Source organism: Ranitomeya imitator, chromosome 3, assembly GCF_032444005.1.
Source record: "Ranitomeya imitator isolate aRanImi1 chromosome 3, aRanImi1.pri, whole genome shotgun sequence".
Taxonomy (NCBI): Eukaryota; Metazoa; Chordata; class Amphibia; order Anura; family Dendrobatidae; genus Ranitomeya; species Ranitomeya imitator.
Genome location: NC_091284.1, coordinates 109421574 through 109440797, shown reverse-complemented (window position 1 = coordinate 109440797; position 19224 = coordinate 109421574). Strand labels below are relative to the sequence as shown.

General features: G+C 45.3%; 1 protein-coding gene across 3 annotated transcripts in view; it reads right to left on the bottom strand.

Moving 5' to 3' along the window:
- LOC138672862 (tapasin-related protein-like) overlaps positions 1–19224 on the bottom strand; it is a 58461-nt gene that overhangs the window by 25499 nt on the left and 13738 nt on the right. For all 3 annotated transcript variants that reach the window (XR_011319782.1, XM_069761269.1, XM_069761270.1), the window contains exons 4-5: positions 17270–17611; positions 5290–5619 (exon numbers count right to left, since the gene is read on the bottom strand). Coding sequence is in view for 2 of the 3 variants with exons in the window: in XM_069761269.1 (XP_069617370.1) it covers positions 5290–5619; positions 17270–17611 (672 nt within the window). In the remaining variant the exon portion in view is untranslated. The remainder of the gene's footprint in view (positions 1–5289; positions 5620–17269; positions 17612–19224) is intronic.

The window sequence follows — 19224 nt, the reverse complement described above, 5'->3', positions numbered from 1 at the left end:
ACCCTTCCAGTCCACCAGATAAAATTTCTTGCCACGTACCACCTTGCACCCCACAATAGCATTCACCTCAAACTCATCCGTGGATGAACCCGATGTCCCAGCAGATGACTCAGAAAACCGGGACAAATGAACGGGCTTTAAGAGGGAAACGTGGAAAGTATCGGTGATACCAAGGCGTGGAGGAATAGCCAAACGGTAGACCACAGGGTTGACCTGTTCCAGAACCTTAAACGGGCCAATGTAGCGAGGAGCAAACTTAGTGGACTCAGCTCGCAGCCTGATGTTACGGGCGGAGAGCCACACTAAGTCGCCAGGAGCAAAGACCGGAGCGGGGCGCCGGTGTGTATCAGCCGAAACCCTCATTCTCTCCTTGGAGGTCCGGATGGCATCCTGAGTGCGGTCCCAGATGTCACGTGCCTCCACCGCCCAGTCTGCCACCCTAGAATCGGTGGATGACACGGGCATGGGCACAGGGACACGCGGATGCTGGCCGTAATTAAGGAGAAAAGGAGTTTGACCAGTGGAATCGGCTACGGCGTTGTTCAGGGCAAATTCCGCCCAAGGTAGCAAAGATGCCCAGTCATCCTGCCTAGCAGAGACGAAATGTCGCAAATATGTCACCAGAGTCTGGTTGGTTCTCTCCAGCAACCCATTCGTCTCGGGATGGTATGCAGAGGAGAGGTTTAACTCTATGCTGAGTAAACGGCAGAGTTCTCTCCAAAACCGAGATGCGAACTGGGGACCCCGATCGCTGACAATCTTATCAGGCATACCATGCAAACGGAAAACGTGTTTAATGAACAACACCGCCAAGGCCCGTGCTGAGGGTAACCGAGGAAGCAGCACCAAATGCACCATCTTGGAGAAATGGTCGGTGACAACCCAAATAATGGAGCAGCCACGAGACTTGGGTAGACCCACCACAAAGTCTATCCCGACCATCTCCCAGGGCCTGTCTGCCACCGGTAGAGGGTAAAGCAACCCAGCAGGCCGTTGCCGAGGAGACCGATTCTGGGCGCAAGAAACGCACGCCTGAATATAGTCCTTGACATCTCGAGCCATATGCGGCCACCAGTATGTTCTCGCCAGAAGCTCAGATGTCCTCTTGGTCCCAAAATGCCCACCCACTCTGGAGGAGTGAGCCCAAGAGAGAACCTCCGGTCGCAAGTTAGCTGGTACGAAAGTCTTGCCCGGGGGCACAGACTCTAGCGAAACCGGAGCTACAGTTCTCAGGCTCTCAGAAGGGACAATAAGCCGAGGCTCCTCCTCCTCCGATGACACCACGGAGCGGGAGAGAGCGTCAGCACGAACGTTCTTCTCCCCGGAGAGGAAATGGAGAGTAAAATGGAACCGGGAGAAGAACAGGGACCATCTAGCCTGGCGAGAATTCAGCCGCTGGGCCGTTTGCAGATAGACCAAGTTCTTGTGGTCAGTGAAGACTTGGAAGGGAAAGCGAGCTCCCTCCAAGAGATGTCTCCACTCTGAAAAAGCCAACTTCATGGCCAGCAACTCCCTGTCCCCGATGGAATAATTCCTCTCCGCTGGTGTGAAGGTCTTGGAGAAGAAGAAGCAAGGATGCTTCCGACCTTGAGCATCCTTTTGGAAAAGGACTGCTCCAGCACCAACGGATGAGGCATCCACCTCCAAGATAAATGGTTTATCAACATCGGGGCGATGTAGGATGGGAGCGCTAGCGAAGTGTGACTTGATCGAGAGAAAGGCTTTGGAGACCTCCTCTGACCACAACTTGGGATTTGCTCCCTTCTTGGTGAGGGCAACCAAGGGAGCTACCAAAGTTGAGAAGTGTGGAATGAACTGGCGATAGTAATTAATGAACCCCATAAAGAACTGCACCACTTTAAGAGAATGGGGTTCCTGCCAGTCCATTACAGCCTGTAGCTTGGCAGGATCCATAGCCAAACCCTGGGCAGAGATGATATAACCAAGGAAAGGCAAGGACTCCTGCTCAAACACACACTTCTCCAACTTGGCGTAGAGGGAGTTTGCCCGTAAGAGGTCGAAGACTTTGCGAACATCTCTCCGATGGGAGTCAATATCTGGAGAGAAGATGAGAATATCATCCAGATAGACTACGACCGAGGTGGTGAGCATATCCCGGAAGATGTCGTTCACAAAGTCTTGGAAAACGGCTGGGGCATTACAGAGCCTGAAGGGCATCACCAGATATTCATAGTGCCCATCCCTGGTGTTAAAAGCCGTCTTCCATTCATCCCCCTCACGGATGCGAATCAGGTTGTAAGCACCCCGCAGATCTAACTTTGTAAATACCCTCGCTCCCCGTAGCCTATCAAACAGCTCAGATATCAGGGGTAGTGGGTACTTGTTCTTAACGGTGATGGCGTTAAGACTCCTGTAGTCTATGCATGGACGTAAGTCTCCAGTCTTCTTCTGTACGAAGAAGAACCCTGCCCCTGCCGGTGACACTGACTTCCTAATGAATCCTCTTGCCAGATTCTCCTGGATGTACTGGGACATTGCCTCCGTCTCCGGGAGAGATAACGGATAGACTCGACCCCGGGGAGGCTCAGCACCAGGCAAGAGGTCAATAGGACAGTCATAGGGGCGGTGAGGCGGAAGGGTCTCCGCAGCTCTTTTGGAGAACACGTCTGCATACGGCCAATAGTGCTTGGGGAGAGAGGAAAGATCTGCGGGTACCTGTGTAGTAGCAACCTGAACGCACTCACTCAGACATCTACCCTCGCAAGATTTACTCCTACCCAAAATTCTCCCAGAGGACCACTCAATATGAGGAGAATGATAGCGAAGCCATGGTATCCCCAACAGGACCTCATCAATTCCCTCAGGAATGACTAATAGGGAGATTATCTCCTGATGTGATGGAGACACAGATAGCGTGAAAGGAATGGTTTGGTGGGTAATCTGTGAAGGTAGTGTTGACCCATTTACCACTCGAACGGTTACCGTCTTGGCGAGCATCACCAAGGGTATTGCGTGACGCTGGGCAAAGGCGGAAGACATAAAGTTACCCTCTGCCCCAGAATCCACGCATAGCTCGACCATAAGAGTGGATGGGCCTATGGTAATTGTCCCCTTGAAGGACAACTTTGAGGCAAACGTCGCCGTGTCTAGTGTACCTCCTCCAACTGCCACTAGACGCTGACGTTTCCCCGACCGCTGAGGACCCTTGGAGGCAAGGTGTCCTGACTGCTGGCAAACATGACGGACCTTATGTGCACGGGCAGACTGAGACTTGGATCCCGCTCGTGTCACCTCTAAGACCTCATGTGACTCGGATGCCTGGACTGGAGATTCCACAGGTTTGGCGAAGGTGGGAGCCAGCCGAAACCTCTGCCTACACTGGGCTCGCTCCAACCTCCGCTCGTTAAAACGGAGGTCAATACGAGTAGATATGGCTATGAGCTCCTCCAGTGTGGCGGGAATCTCCCTAGTGGCCAAAGCGTTCTTCACATGGTCAGCCAGCTCCCTCCAAAATACGGGAATGAGGGTTTTATCTGGCCATTCCAACTCAGACGCTAATGTCCGGAAGAGAACAGCAAAATGGCTGACCATGGTTGAACCCTGAGTCAAAGCCAGCAGTTGGAGCGCTGTATCATGGGTGACTTGAGGTCCTAAAAAGACCTGTTTCAGAGTGTCCAGAAACCTAGGAACACTCCGCACCACATGATCGTTGCGCTCCCACAGCGGCATAGCCCACTCCAACGCTCTGTCCGACAGGAGAGATATTATGAATCCCACCTTTGCCCGCTCAGTAGGGAAACGTGCAGCCAGAAGCTCGAGGTGTATACCACATTGGCTCACGAAACCCCTACAGGACTTACTGTCCCCAGAGTATCTCTCAGGCAAAGGAAGGTGAGATAGGGTCGGAACAGAGGTGGCAGTGGGTAAAGCTGCTGCAGCCACGCTAGCAGCCTGAACAGCTATTGCGGTAACATCCACCGCCGAGGTTGCACGCTCAAGAGACGCCAACCGGCCCTCCAGCAGCTGGATGTACCCCTGCAATCGCTGTTCATCCGCCATTACTTAGCCAGATCCTGGCGCTAGTATACTGTTAGGGTTGGCGGAACGCACCAAACATATTGTTTATTAAAAGGAATTAGTGCGTTCGCAACCCGGGATCCACCGTGCAGGAAAGTACCTGCTGCTAAATAATGGCGGCTCTATATGGCGGTATATACCAACTCTGTTAGCTTCACAGAGTAACCGCGAGAGATGAGCTCTGTGCCCTGTTAGACTTTCACAGAGGCACAGGCCAACTACCCAGATGTGAGCAGTGAGTGGTCATGCATGCATACACAATCTCCTCGCCGGAGGAGCCAGCATTCTAGGGGCTTATTTCAGCCGGGTCCCTGAACACTCTTATACACAATCTCCTCGCCGGAGGTGCCAGCATTCTAGGGGCTTATTTCAGCCGGGTCCCTGAACACATACAAACACATGACCACATTGGCGCAAAGCATATAGCAAAAGACGATACTAGCGCATGGCCGTGCGGTCATGCGCAGTTTATATAGTTGCAGCACAGGAAGCTGCTACTGAAGTTTTTGCCCTTTCAGGACCTTCCAGAAGGACCAATGGAAAGTGCTGCAGTACCTGAGCATGTTTTGCCCTTTCAGGACCTACCAGAAGGACCAATGGAATGTACTGCAGCACCTGAGCATGTGACCGAACATGTGGCCCTCGACCTCCAATGGGAGACCCTGCCCTGGGCATGCTCAGTGTGAGTAAACAAAGACTTAGTCCCAGAGAGGCTCGCTCGCCGCAGTTCAGTGCAGGGTACCATAGGAAAGCCAGAAAAGGCAGTAGTGACCCTATGCACCGAACCAGCCCCAGCGAGGCGCTGGGAGCGATGTCTCCGCTGAGCAGAGCCCACTGCGACCGATACCGAATGGGAGACCGCAGCAGACACGGATCGAGATTCCCCCTGTGCAGCAGAGGAAACTCGACTCCTAACATGTGCGACATTGATTTTGTCGGTGCTGCTCATAAAAAACTTACATGTCTGTGGGTTCTTCACACGGAATACCTAACATATATGCACTACTGTTGAATACAATGGGTGTACTCCTGTATTTGCAGTCCTTAAGAAATGGACTGCATACGGACACAAAAATTGGACCTGTGAAGGGGGCCTTAGAATAAGAACAAAATCTACACGTAGTGAGGTAAACAATACCTCAGGACCTCAGAATTGTTATCCAGTGACCCATAAAAGTTTATAAAAGAAAATAGCCCACAAAACTGCATTGTCTTAAAAATATAAATGTAAGAAACCCATGCCAACGATACCTGATACTGTAAGTATCACACTCTTTCTGATTGGTTTCTTTAGACTCTCATGTTCCACACGGCAGGTGAATTTGATACCATCGTCTTGGAGGGAAACTTTGTGCAAGAAGAAACCAGTTAGGCTGTAAGTACCATTAGGATTGTTTCTGTGGCTGCTGTAGATGACATTGGATATTACAGACGGCACCAGTCCAGTGTTTGGGAGCTCACGCAGCCATTCGATATTCACGTCCAGCGGATAGTAACTGGAGGCATGACAAGCAAACTTCTGCTCATCGCCTTCTTGCAAAGTCAGCACAGAGTCCACATTTAGATTAACCATAGGTCTTTCTGTAAAAAAAATATGTCAACCATTGCAGGTTTCAAGAAAACTGATTATTTTTAGACAATCAGAAAAAAAAATTATGTTTGGGGTAGAAGAAACTATCAGAAATGTATTCTTCACCCATTTATTGAGCTCAGTAACATTTGTACATGTTTGTAAGAGTAAAAGACGGCACAAAAAAGGTTTAACATGCATACTGGGGTATACCGAATATATAGATCCTCTATTATAAGGGAGGCCAAGATAGAAATGTAGCTAAATGTAGAAGGGCCTAAAATTGAGTGAATGAGCCTCCATGACATGCTTGTGATGGGGCATCCAAGTCCCTCCCTAACTCTGTGTGCATTAAACTCCACCTATATACAGTCATGGCCAAAAGTATTCACACCCCTGCAATTCTGTCAGATAATACTCAGTTTCTTCCTGAAAATGATCGCAAACACAAATTCTTTGGTATTATTATCTCCATTTAATTTGTCTTAAATGAAAAAGCACAAAAGAGAATGAAGCAAAAAGCAAAACATTGATCATTTAACACAAAACTCCAAAAATGGGCCAGACAAAAGTATTGGCACCCTCAGCCTAATACTTGGTTGCACAACCTTTAGCCAAAATAACTGCGACCAACCGCTTCCGGTAACCATCAATGAGTTTTTTACAATGCTCTGCTGGAATTTTAGACCATTCTTCTTTGGCAAACTGCTCCAGGTCCCTGATATTTGAAGGGTGCCTTCTCCAAACTGCCATTTTTAGATCTCTCCACGGGTGTTCTATGGGATTCAGGTCTGGACTCATTGCTAGCCACCTTAGAAGCCTCCAGTGCTTTCTCTCAAACCATTTTCTAGTGCTTTTTGAAGTGTGTTTTGGGTCATTGTCCTGCTGGAAGACCCATGACCTCTTAGGGAGACCCTGCTTTCTCACAATGGGCCCTGCATTATGATGAAACATTTGTTGGTAGTCTTCAGACTTCATAATGCCATGCACACGGTCAAGCAGTCCAGTGCCAGAGGCAGCAAAGCAACCCCAAAACATCAGGGAACCTCTGCCATGTTTGACTGTAGGGACCGTGTTCTTTTCTTTGAATGCCTCTTTTTTTCTCCTGTAAACTCTATGTTGATGCCTTTGCCCAAAAAGCTCTACTTTTGTCTCATCTGAATCAAAGAGCCTTACACATACCCCCAAATCAAACAGACGCTAAATATGTATTGTATTGCGTCCAGATAATTAACATAGTTTGCACATGTTCTACGCTAGATATACAAAGAAAACCATATAGAGGAAATGCGTATTAAGAACAAATTCTTTATTTGAAATAAATATAAACAGAATATATACTGAAGACCATAGAAAAGCATAAAAAGTTAAAAAAGTCTGGTAGCCAACAAAGTGCTCGAAATATGAGCCAAGTAAATATATGCGGCACCCCTCCTGGACAAACAGCATTACTAGTACCTGATAGTCCACATAACAATGTGTTCGTACCCCTGGCACACATCCATATAGTAATTTTAAAGAGCAATCCTTAGAGTAACCTATCGGCCAAAATGGCACATCTAAATGCTCCTACTCAATAATGTCCATAATTATAAGGGTAGTATATGCCAGTATACTCACACGGAGATGATAGTTCTTGCTGATGTCCAGGAGATGGTGCCACAGCCTCATCTGACCAGAGAACATTCTTCCAAAACGTTTTAGGCTTTTTCATGTAAGTTTTGTCAAACTCCAGCCTGGCTTTTTTATGTCTCGGGGTAAGAAGTGGGGTCTTCCTGGTTCTCCTACCATACAGTCCCTTTTCATTCAGACGCCGACGGATAGTACGGGTTGACACTGTTGTACCCTCGGACTGCAGGGCAGCTTGAACTTGTTTAGATGTTAGTCTAGGTTCTTTATCCAACATCCGCACAATCTTGCGTTGAAATCTCTTGTCAATTTTTCTTTTCCGTCCACATCTAGGGAGGTTAGCCACAGTGCCATGGGCTTTACACTTCTTGATGACACTGCGCACGGTAGACACAGGAACATTCAGGTCTTTGGAGATGGACTTGTAGCATTGAGATTGCTCATGCTTCCTCACAATTTGGTTTCTCAAGTCCTCAGACAGTTCTTTGGTCTTCTTTCTTTTCTCCATGCTCAATGTGGTACACACAAGGACACAGGACAGAGGTTGAGTCAACTTTAATCTATGTCAACTGGCTGCAAGTGTGATTTAGTTATTGCCAACACCTGTTAGGTGCCACAGGTAAGTTACAGGTGCTGTTAATTACACAAATTAGAGAAGCATCACATGATTTTTCAAAGGGTGCCAATACCTTTGTCCACCCCCTTTTTTATGTTTGGTGTGGAATTATATCCAATTTGGCTTTAGGACAATTCTTTTTGTGTTTTTTTCATTTAAGACAAATTAAATGAAGATAATAATACGAAATAATTTGTGTTTGCAATCATTTTCAGGAAGAAACTGAGTATTATCTGACAGAATTGCAGGGGTGTGAATACTTTTGGCCATGACTGTAACTTTTATAAGTAACTAAAGGTTTTCTTTTACTTTACATTTAATTGAAATACATTTTGCAATAGGGTTAATTATCCTATTTAGCTGACTTCATGGAGAAAACGAGTGAAAATATGTTCTTCATAGTGTGCGGGGAGGAGCAGATTCTTCATAGTATGCGGGGAGGAGCTGAGTCTTCATAGTATGCGGGAAGGAATTAAGTCTCCATAGTGTATGAGGAGGAACTGAGTCTTGACAGTGTGCGAGGAAGAGTTGAGTCTTCATTGTGTGCAGGGAGGAGCTGAGTCTTCATTGTGTGCAAGGAGGAGCTGAGTCTTCATAGTATGAGGGGAGAAACTAAGTCTTCATAGTGTGCGGGGAGAAACGAAGTCTTCATAGTGTGCGGGAAGGAGCTGAGTCTTTATAGTATGTGGGGAGGAGCTGAGTCTTCATAGTATGAGAGAAGGAGCTGAGTCTTCATAATTTGAGAGGAGCTGAGTCTTCATAGTATGGGAGGAGGAGCGGAGTCTTCATAGTATGCGGGAAGGAATTAAGTCTCCATAGTGTATGAGGAGGAACAGTCTTGACAGTGTGCGAGGAAGAGTTAAGTCTTCATTGTGTGCAGGGAGGAGCTGAGTCTTCATTGTGTGCAAGGAGGAGCTGAGTCTTCATAGTATGAGGGGAGAAAATAAGTCTTCATAGTGTGCGGGGAGAAACTAAGTCTTCATAGTGTGCGGGAAGGAGCTGAGTCTTTATAGTATGCGGCGAGGAGCTGAGTCTTCATAGTATGAGAGAAGGAGCTGAGTCTTCGTAATTTGAGAAGAGGAGCTGAGTCTTCATAGTGTGAGAGGAGGAGCGGAGTCTTCATAGTATGCGGGAAGGAATTAAGTCTCCATAGTGTATGAGGAAGAACTGAGTCTTGATGGTGTGCGAGGAAGAGTTGAGTCTTCATAGTGTGCAGGGAGGAGCTGAGTCTTCATAGTATGAGGGGAGAAACTAAGTCTTCATAGTGTGCAGGAAGGAACTAAGTATTTATAGCGTGCGGGGAGGAGCTGAGATTTTATTGTATCTAGGGAGTTGCTGAGTTTTGATAATATGAGGGGAGGAACTAAGTCATCATAGTGTGCGGGGAGGAACTGAGTTTTCAGTGTGCGCGGAGGAGCTGAGCTTTCATAGTATGAGAGGAGGAGCTGAGTCTTCACAGTGTGCATGGAGGAGCTGAGTCTTCATAGCATGCATGGAGGAGCTGAGTCTTCATAGTATGAGAGGAGATGATTCTTTATAGTATGAGAGGAGGAGATGAGTCTTCATTGTGTCCGGAGAAGAACTGGGTCTTCATACTGTGCGGGGAGGAGCTGATTCTTCATAGTGTTTAGGGAGGAGCGGAGTCTTCATGGTATGATGAGGGAAGGAGCTGAGTCTTCACAGTATGCAGGGAGAAACGGAGTCATCATAGTGTGCGGGGAGGAGCTGATTATTCATAGTATCCGGGGAGGAGCTGAGATTGTATTGTATCTGGGGAGAAGCTGAGTTTTGATAGTGTACAGAGAAGAACTTAGTTTTCATAGTGTGCAGAGAATAACTGAGTCTCCATAGTGTGCAGGGAGGAGCTGAGTCTTCATAGTATGCATGGAGGAGCTGAGTCTTCATAGTATGCATGGAGGAGTTCAGTCTTCATAGTGTGCAGGGAGGAACTGAGTCTTCATAGTGTGTGGGGAGGAACTGAGTCTTCATAGTGCATGGGGAGGAGCTGAATCTTCATATTGGGCCAGGGAGGAACTGAGTCTCCATAGTATGTGAGGAGGAGCCGAGTCTTCATAGTGTGTACATAGAAAAAGAATAGGGGTAGCCAAAGGCAGAGAGTATCTATAAACTCGCATCTGGGAAGGTTGTAAATAAAGTATAATACAAAAAAATATATAGTAAAAATATTCCCAGTAGAACTAGTTCTGCCCTAGTAGCGGATCAAGACAGTTATCAAAACCATATACTGAAAAAAGGGGGGGAAGGAAATAAATCCAGAAAGATAACCTTATGTCTTAAGTAAAATTGCTTTATTTAAAGTGCAAGGCAAGGGGACAGTGATGACAACAGAGTCATCCAATTGTGCTTAAAAACAGTCAGTGCATATAGGACACTGAGACAGCTGCCTACCAATCCATAGTAAAAAGATTAACACGCCACATTAGCATAACGGATTAGAGTTGTAAAGTCAGTAGGGGACAAAACCTCAGTCATAATAGACTAGAATGCAGGAAAACCGCAATATATTACACATGATAGTGCAGTATTAAACATGTCATACAACATCAATAGTAATTAGAGACTATACAGAGCGGTAATAAAAATAAATACATCACCCCAAAAAGACCGGTCCTTGGCAAGCGCAGCGTCTCAGTGTCCGCCCCAACGCGCGTTTCGGAACACCTTCGTCAGGGGGCGCATAGAGAACTGAGAGAAATGTGCAGTATAAAATGGCCAAAAACCGGAAGTGAACCTGTGGCGTAACCCGGATGTAGAAGCGCATCTCCTAGCAACCACCGGCACAACAAAGGGAAGCAGCGTCATCCAGGCTATGTGTACTGGTACACGTGGGGCCCCACGGGACCAGCGCACACAGAGCATCGGAGCGCCGTTCACCAGAAAGAATCTGCCAGGCGGGCGCATGCGCAATGGCATACTCAGGGAACAGACGCCATAGAGGATATGGGCAAGGGTGAAAAACAGATCATAGCGATCTGAAAAGGTAGTTATAGCGTGCATATTCATATATGAAATGTATATTTTCTTTGCTACTCCAAATGGAGAATATAAAGCCATACTATACATAAAATACATAAAGGCAGCTTTAGGACTACTTAGCAGTACGTAAACCGATCATGCTTCAATATGTTAGCATCACGCCATATATAGTTACAAATAAACACATATCAAAAAGTAAATAAATAAGCAGTAACGGCAATGAATGTACTAACGCCACATTCAAGGATATATATACGGCACAGGTAAGATCAAATACCATCCGCAAAACGGCCAAAGAATAAAGTATCACAACTAAAACTTGAAAAAAGATAAAATAATTAAAAACAAGTTGAACAAACATCCATTATCAAAAAGAGTACTCAACAGTCTGATGATCACAAGAATGGGACAAAACTTAGGTTTTCGTTGAGACCAAGGGGGTGAGTTGTCCGCAGGGTCCAAATCCATTTGGCCTCAAGGCGTGCAAGCCTGTTGGTAAGCTTGCCGCCTCTAATTCCAACATCCAGACTGTCAATACCCCTAAACCTAATCAATCTGCAATTGCAGCCATGATGTTCCCTGAAATGTCTACGGAGTGTTTTCAATTCAACACTATCAGAAGTATGGATAGCCGCTGCCTCAATACCACGTACGTGTTCGCGAATGCGAATCTTAAGTTGGCGAGATGTAAGCCCCACGTACACTAAGCCACATGGGCACGTGGCGTAGTAAATGACATAGCGTGTTGTGCAGTCAATCCTTCTTCTCATATTGAATGTTTTTTCTCCACTAGAGTCAGAGAACACACTGGTCCGCTCCATATTGGAGCACGCCACACAATGGCCGCAAGGGGAAGAACCAAAACGAGGAGGAACATCATCAAGGAAAGTCACTCTAGGTACTCCTTCATAGTGACTCCTGGTAAGATGGTCTTTGAGGTTTCTCGCACGTCTGAAAGAAATAAGGGGACGGTCAGGTAGTATTTTAGAAATAGTTCTATCTACCTTAAAGATGGGCCAGGATTTTAATAAGGCCTCACGGATTCTGGAAGCTTGGGAATTAAAATTAGTCACGAAACGTAACTGCCTATCAGCTTGACGGGATCCCCTAGATAAATGGTTATAGACTAAAGACTCCCTGGAGGCAGACTTAGATCTATTGTAGGCCTTCTTAATAGACCGCTTGCTATACCCGCGATTAAGGAATCTAGTCTAAAGTTCCTTAGCCTGTTGCTCAAAATCTGACTCGGTCGAGCAGATCCTTCGTAAACGAAGGAACTGCCCGACCGGTACAGCCCTAATAACATGTGGTGGATATCAGGACGATGCGTGTAGCAAGGAATTCGTGGATGTCGGCTTCCGGAACAGGTCGGTTTGAAGGAAGCCGAGCTGGTCCTTCTTGATGATGACATCCAGGAATTCCACTCTCTCCCTACTCCAATGGTACGTAAGATGAATATTTAAATCATTAGTATTAAGTCCGTCAATAAATGAAACCAATTCATCCGGAGATCCCTGCCAGATCATGAGTATGTCATCAATGGACCGGGCCCATAGAAGGGCCCGGTCCATTGATGACTCCCGATCTGACAGGAAGAGGTCCCTCTCCCACAGCCCCAGGAACTGATTGGCATAGGAGGGCGCAAAGGCCGCTCCCATGGCTGTTCCCTGGAGCTGCAGGAAGAAGGACCCCTTAAAAACAAAAAAATTGTGAGTTAAAGCAAACTCTAATAATTCTAACTGAAAATTTCCAAAGGCAGAGGAGGATCCGGACAAATCCAGAAAAAAACGTACAGCATTAAGTCCATCTCTATGTTTAATGTTCGTGTACAGCGATTCAACGTCCGCTGTCATCAGAATTGTATTCTCATCTAAATGGACAGAATCAACCTTCTTGAGGAGCTCCCCAGTATCCCTCAAAAACGAGGGTTGAAGATGAAAGTCAATCCACTGATTGACTTTCTCGAGGAAGTTCCCATTGCCCGAAATGATCGGTCTCCCAGGTGGCACCAACGCGTCCTTATGCACCTTGGGAAGGAGATAAAAAGTCAAGACAGTCGGTTCAATAACACGGAGTGCTAGAGAAAGTTCACTAGTAATAACACCTCCGGCAACAGCAGCATCCAGCAGCATCCAGGATCACATCCATTTCAGTACAACATCCGGAAGGTCCCTGAGATGCTGCAGTCGTAACCTTTCGTCTCTACTTAAATTTTCCCTCCCAAGGTGCTGAGGTATTTTAAGGAGATCTTGGGTAACCACCTGGACGAACATATCAATAGGGGCACATGTGGAAAGAGGGGGGAACCTCTTAGATCGTGGTTTGATGGCAGGTGGGATCTCGGTGCTCGGTCCCTATTGTTCAAACGTTATTATTTTATGACAATCTTCACCAACTATTTTCAACAGAAGAGGAGCAGAATACATTGAGGACCCTTGAGGAGCTCTCCAGTGAAAACATCACGGAGGGAGGTAAGATCCCACCTGCCATCAAACCACGATCTAAGAGGTTCCCCCCTCTTTCCACATGTGCCCCTATTGATATGTTCATCCAGGTGGTTACCCAAGATCTCCTTAAAATACCTCAGCACCTTGGGAGGGATAATTTAAGTAGAGACGAAAGGTTACGACTGCGGCATCTCAGGGACCTTCCGGATGTTGTACTGAAACAGGCCGACAAGGGGGGAAATGTGGTCATTTGGCCAAAAGTAATGTATGAAAGGGAAGCCTTTAGGCAATTACATAACACCGTTTGCTACAAAAGGCTTACCTTTAACCCCTTGTCGGCCTTCAGTGCACAATTGGATGTGATCCTGGATGCTGCTGTTGCCGGAGGTGTTATTACTAGTGAACTTTCTCTAGCACTCCGTGTTATTGAACCGACTGTCTCGACTTTTTATCTCCTTCCCAAGGTGCATAAGGACGCGTTGGTGCCACCTGGGAGACCGATCATTTCGGGCAATGGGAACTTCCTCGAGAAAGTCAATCAGTGGATTGACTTTCATCTTCAACCCTTGGTCATAAATTTGCCCTCGTTTTTGAGGGAAACTGGGGAGCTCCTCAAGAAGGTTGATTCTGTCCATTTAGATGAGAATACAATTCTGATGACAGCGGATGTTGAATCGCTGTACACGAACATTAAACATAGAGATGGACTTAATGCTGTACGTTTTTTTTTTTAATTTGTCCGGATCCTCCTCTGCCTTTGGAAATTTTCTGTTAGAATTATTAGAGTTTGCTTTAACTCACAATTTTTTTGTTTTTAAGGGGTCCTTCTTCCTGCAGCTCCAGGGAACAGCCATGGGAGCGGCCTTTGCGCCCTCCTATGCCAATCTGTTCCTGGGACTGTGGGAGAGGGACCTCTTCCTGTCAGATCGGGAGTCATCAATGGACTGGGCCCTTCTATGGGCCCGGTCCATTGATGACATACTCATGATCTGGCAGGGATCTCCGGATGAATTGGTTTCATTTATGGACGGATTTAATACTAATGATTTAAATATTCATCTTACATACCATTGGAGTAGGGAGAGAGTGGAATTCCTGGATGTCATCATCAAGAAGGACCAGCTCGGCTTCCTTCAAACTGACCTGTTCCGGAAGCCGACATCCACGAATTCCTTGCTACACGCATCGTCCTGCCATCCACCACATGTTATTAGGGCTGTACCGGTCGGGCAGTTCCTTCGTTTACGAAGGATCTGCTCGACCGAGTCAGATTTTGAGCAACAGGCTAAGGAACTTTAGACTAGATTCCTTAATCGCGGGTATAGCAAGCGGTCTATTAAGAAGGCCTACAATAGATCTAAGTCTGCCTCCAGGGAGTCTTTAGTCTATAACCATTTACCTAGGGGATCCCGTCAAGCTGATAGGCAGTTACGTTTCGTGACTAATTTTAATTCCCAAGCTTCCAGAATCCGTGAGGCCTTATTTAAATCCTGGCCCATCCTTAAGGTAGATAGAACTATTTCTAAAATACTACCTGACCGTCCCCTTATTTCTTTCAGACGTGCGAGAAACCTCAAAGACCATCTTACCAGGAGTCACTATGAAGGAGTACCTAGAGTGACTTTCCTTGATGATGTTCCTCCTCGTTTTGGTTCTTCCCCTTGCGGCCATTGTGTGGCGTGCTCCAATATGGAGCGGACCAGTGTGTTCTCTGACTCTAGTGGAGAAAAAACATTCAATATCAGAAGAAGGATTGACTGCACAACACGCTATGTCATTTACTATGCCACGTGCCCATGTGGCTTAGTGTACGTGGGGCTTACATCTCGCCAACGTAAGATTCGCATTCGCGAACACGTACGTGGTATTGAGGCAGCGGCTATCCATACTTCTGATAGTGTTGAATTGAAAACATTCCCTAGACATTTCAGGGAACATCATGGCTGCAATTGCAGATTGATTAGGTTTAGGGGTATTGACAGTCTGGATGTTGGCATTAGAGGCGGCAAGCTTACCAACAGGCTTGCACGCCTTGAGGCCAAATGGATTTGGACCCTGCGGACAACTCACCCCCTTGGTCTCAACGAAAACCTAAGTTTTGTCCCATTCTTGTGATCATCAGACTGTTGAGTACTCTTTTTGATGATGGATGTTTGTTCAACTTGTTTTTAATTATTTTATCTTTTTTCAAGTTTTAGTTGTGATACTTTATTCTTTGGCCGTTTTGCGGATGGTATTTGATCTTACCTGTGCCGTATATATATCCTTGAATGTGGCGTTAGTACATTCATTGCCGTTACTGCTTATTTATTTACTTTTTGATATGTGTTTATTTGTAACTATATATGGCGTGATGCTAACATATTGAAGCATGATCGGTTTACGTACTGCTAAGTAGTCCTAAAGCTGCCTTTATGTATTTTATGTATAGTATGGCTTTATATTCTCCATTTGGAGTAGCATAGAAAATATACATTTCATATATGAATATGCACGCTATAACTACCTTTTCAGATCGCTATGATCTGTTTTTCACCCTTGCCCATATCCTCTATGGCGTCTGTTCCCTGAGTATGCCATTGCGCATGCGCCCGCCTGGCAGATTCTTTCTGGTGAACGGCGCTCCGGTGCTCTGTGTGCGCTGGTCCCGTGGGGCCCCACGTGTACCAGTACACATAGCCTGGATGACGCTGCTTCCCTTTGTTGTGCCGGCGGTTGCTAGGAGATGCGCTTCTACATCCGGGTTACGCCACAGGTTCACTTCCGGTTTTCAGCCTTTTTATACTGCACATTTCTCTCAGTTCTCTATGCGTCCCCTGACGAAGGTGTTCCGAAACGCGCGTTGGGGCGGACACTGAGACGCTGCGCTTGCCAAGGACCGGTCTTTTTGGGGTGATGTATTTATTTTTATTACCGCTCTGTATAGTCTCTAATTACTATTGATGTTGTATGACATGTTTAATACTGCACTATCATGTGCAATATATTGCGGTTTTCCTGCATTCTAGTCTATTATGACTGAGGTTTTGTCCCCTACTGACTTTCCAACTCTAATCCGTTATGCTAATGTGGCGTATTAATCTTTTTACTATGGATTGGTAGGCAGCTGTCTCAGTGTCCTATATGCACTGACTGTTTTTAAGCACAATTGGATGACTCTGTTGTCATCACTGTCCCCTTGCCTTGCACTTTAAATAAAGCAATTTTACTTAAGACATAAGGTTATCTTTCTGGATTTATTTCCTTCCCCCCCTTTTTTCAGTACAGTGTGTACATAGTCTACTTGTCTATAGCAGTGACAGTGGAAGACTGGCAGTAGCTAGGCTTGCACAGCGCTCTCACTGACTGCAGCATGTTCTTCAGTATACACCCTGTATAGGAGAGAACATGCTACAGTCCCACTAGTCACTGCTCCATAGACTGCCTGTCTGCTTTCCCTACAGGATCCTCGCTAGTTCAATGATACTCCCACATAGAGAATGGACACACTATGAAGACTCTTAAGCTCCCACACTTGTATTTTAGAGATCCATACTCTAAATACGGAGTACGGATCTAAGCACTTTGCACAGCACCACTTCAGCATCTATTTTCTCTAAGAAGTCAGCAAAATAGGGTAATTAATCCTACTACAAAATATATTTAAATTACAATTCCACTTGAAAAGTGAAAAATAAAAGGTCACTCTTTAGAAGGCTTTAATTCTATGAAGTGAAGAATGGGGTTAGGAGCTTTACTTGAAAAAAAAGCATAGATACAACCATTATAAGAACATTAAATACATTGTTTAACGTGATAAAGCATTTTACTGAAGAAAGTCAATCAATTCTCTTTGCATCAATTATTCTTGTCAGTTAAGTAGCATCTATGATAATAATCATAAAATGTTATTTATATAGATCCAACAAATTCTGCAGCACTTTACACTATTCTAATTTTATCTAAAGTGATAAGAAAAGTTAGACCACATACCTCTGATTTGCAGATGAATCTGCTGCTCTGCGAAGAGAGAAGCTACAGATACAGAGCAGGTATACAGTCCTTCACTTGTCATAGCGAGATTATTCACAAGTAGCGAGGCATTTCCATTCTCTAGTTCTTCTACCTGCATATAAAAATCCTTCTTCATATATTCCAGCTTTTTTGTGTGTCCATTGTAAGAAAGTAATTTTACTTCTTGACTTCCTCGACCCTGATAAGTCCAAGTGATTGAGACATCAGCCCGGTGATCCACCGTGAAGGCACAATCCAGGAGCGCGCTGTCCGCTAGTCTCGCATAGATATAAGGGGTTTTGGTGCTAATCATGAAAGTTGCTGTAAAAACGAATGTGATGAAAGAGACAGAACTCTTGTTACATCATTTACTATAAACAATTATTATGTAATTTATAGGAGTAACGTTTCTCCTTGTGGAGAGTTATATACTATACTTATATTCGCCGTGCAATGCTTCTCTAGGAAATTAAATATGCAATATGTCTCTTCAGAGAGGAAAAGGACTAGAACTCTATAGCGCCACCTGTTGGAAGTGGCAATCCTAAAAGTCAATATGGACTCTTTAACGAGCCTTGCAATATGACTGAGGATAAAAGTCAAATGAGAATCTCAATTTGCAGACGTGGTGTTTTGGGGCAAAATGAAAAAAAAAGTGCTGTTCCTTAAGGAGTTAAATGATAATTTTGCCTACCTGCAGAAACCACTAAGGGGAGCTTGGGAGTTTATCACATACAGATTTATCTTTGGGATAACACAAAACCCACGTATATTTAAACTGCAACTAGGCACAACTCGACCCCCGCTTTTGCGCTTAGCAGTCTCTGGTATTCAAATTATATTTTATTGGTTTTAATATACTGTATATTCAATAATGTTCTCTTTTTATGGCACTTTTACTGTTTGTTTTCTATGGTGGTTTAGATACAGATTTATTAGGCCAGGCGCGCACGATCCAGAAGTAGCAGCGCTTTGGACGCAGTGTATCTTCGCTGGCTTCTATTGAGCACAGGTGAATCCACATGTGTTCACTGATCTATGCTGATTTACCGCATTCAATACATTTGATTGACGTTATTTATCGCGTCTCCGCAAAAGAAATTGAAATGCTGCAGTCTGGAAAGATTATCCGCATGTCCGTGTCCACGGGTGAGCTGCGGGCATCTGTGCATGTATAGTGGACATGGCATTTCTTGAAATCCCAGTCACTATGCTGTAACATCTGGCCGCTGCGGGTTTAATTCTACATAAATAAACAGCGTCAAACCCGCAGCAATTACTGATCAGGGGCACGCACCCTTAGGGATTAGTTTATTCAGTGGGAGTTTTAGATCACTAAGTTACACACTCACTACTGACTGCAGGTAGCCAGAGTATTATTTAACTCAGTAGTCTACTATAGAAAAGGTTGACATCTACAAATGTATCAGTCACCAACAAGAAGGCTCCTGCGCTACGCTATAAGAATAGCACAGCGCTCTACGCTATTAGCAAAGAGTGGCTGTTCACAATTACTTTGAATGACTGCAACACTACACCGATTGTTGCCAACTGCTACATCTTGTCGCCTACATCATCCAATGGTGAGAGATTAATAAGTTACTGTAACATATGTAGTACTTGGTCTTATCTCCTGCAGGAATAAATGATCAGGCATGTAGAAATCGATATGTCCAATCGCCTCCACTTGGACGTCTGCTGTAAGGGACGGCTATGTTCATACTAAGAGTATTGTAAGCCAAAAACCAGGAGTGGGTGATAAATGCAGAAGTGGTGACGTGTTTCTATTATACTTTTCCTCTGATTGTTCCACTCCTGGTTTTAGCTTACAAATACTGATGTAAAATACTGATGAAATATTCAACGTGCGCACTTGGCCCAAGCATGATTCCTATGAAAAGTTGTTGCCCAACCTCATAATGCCAAGTTTTTAC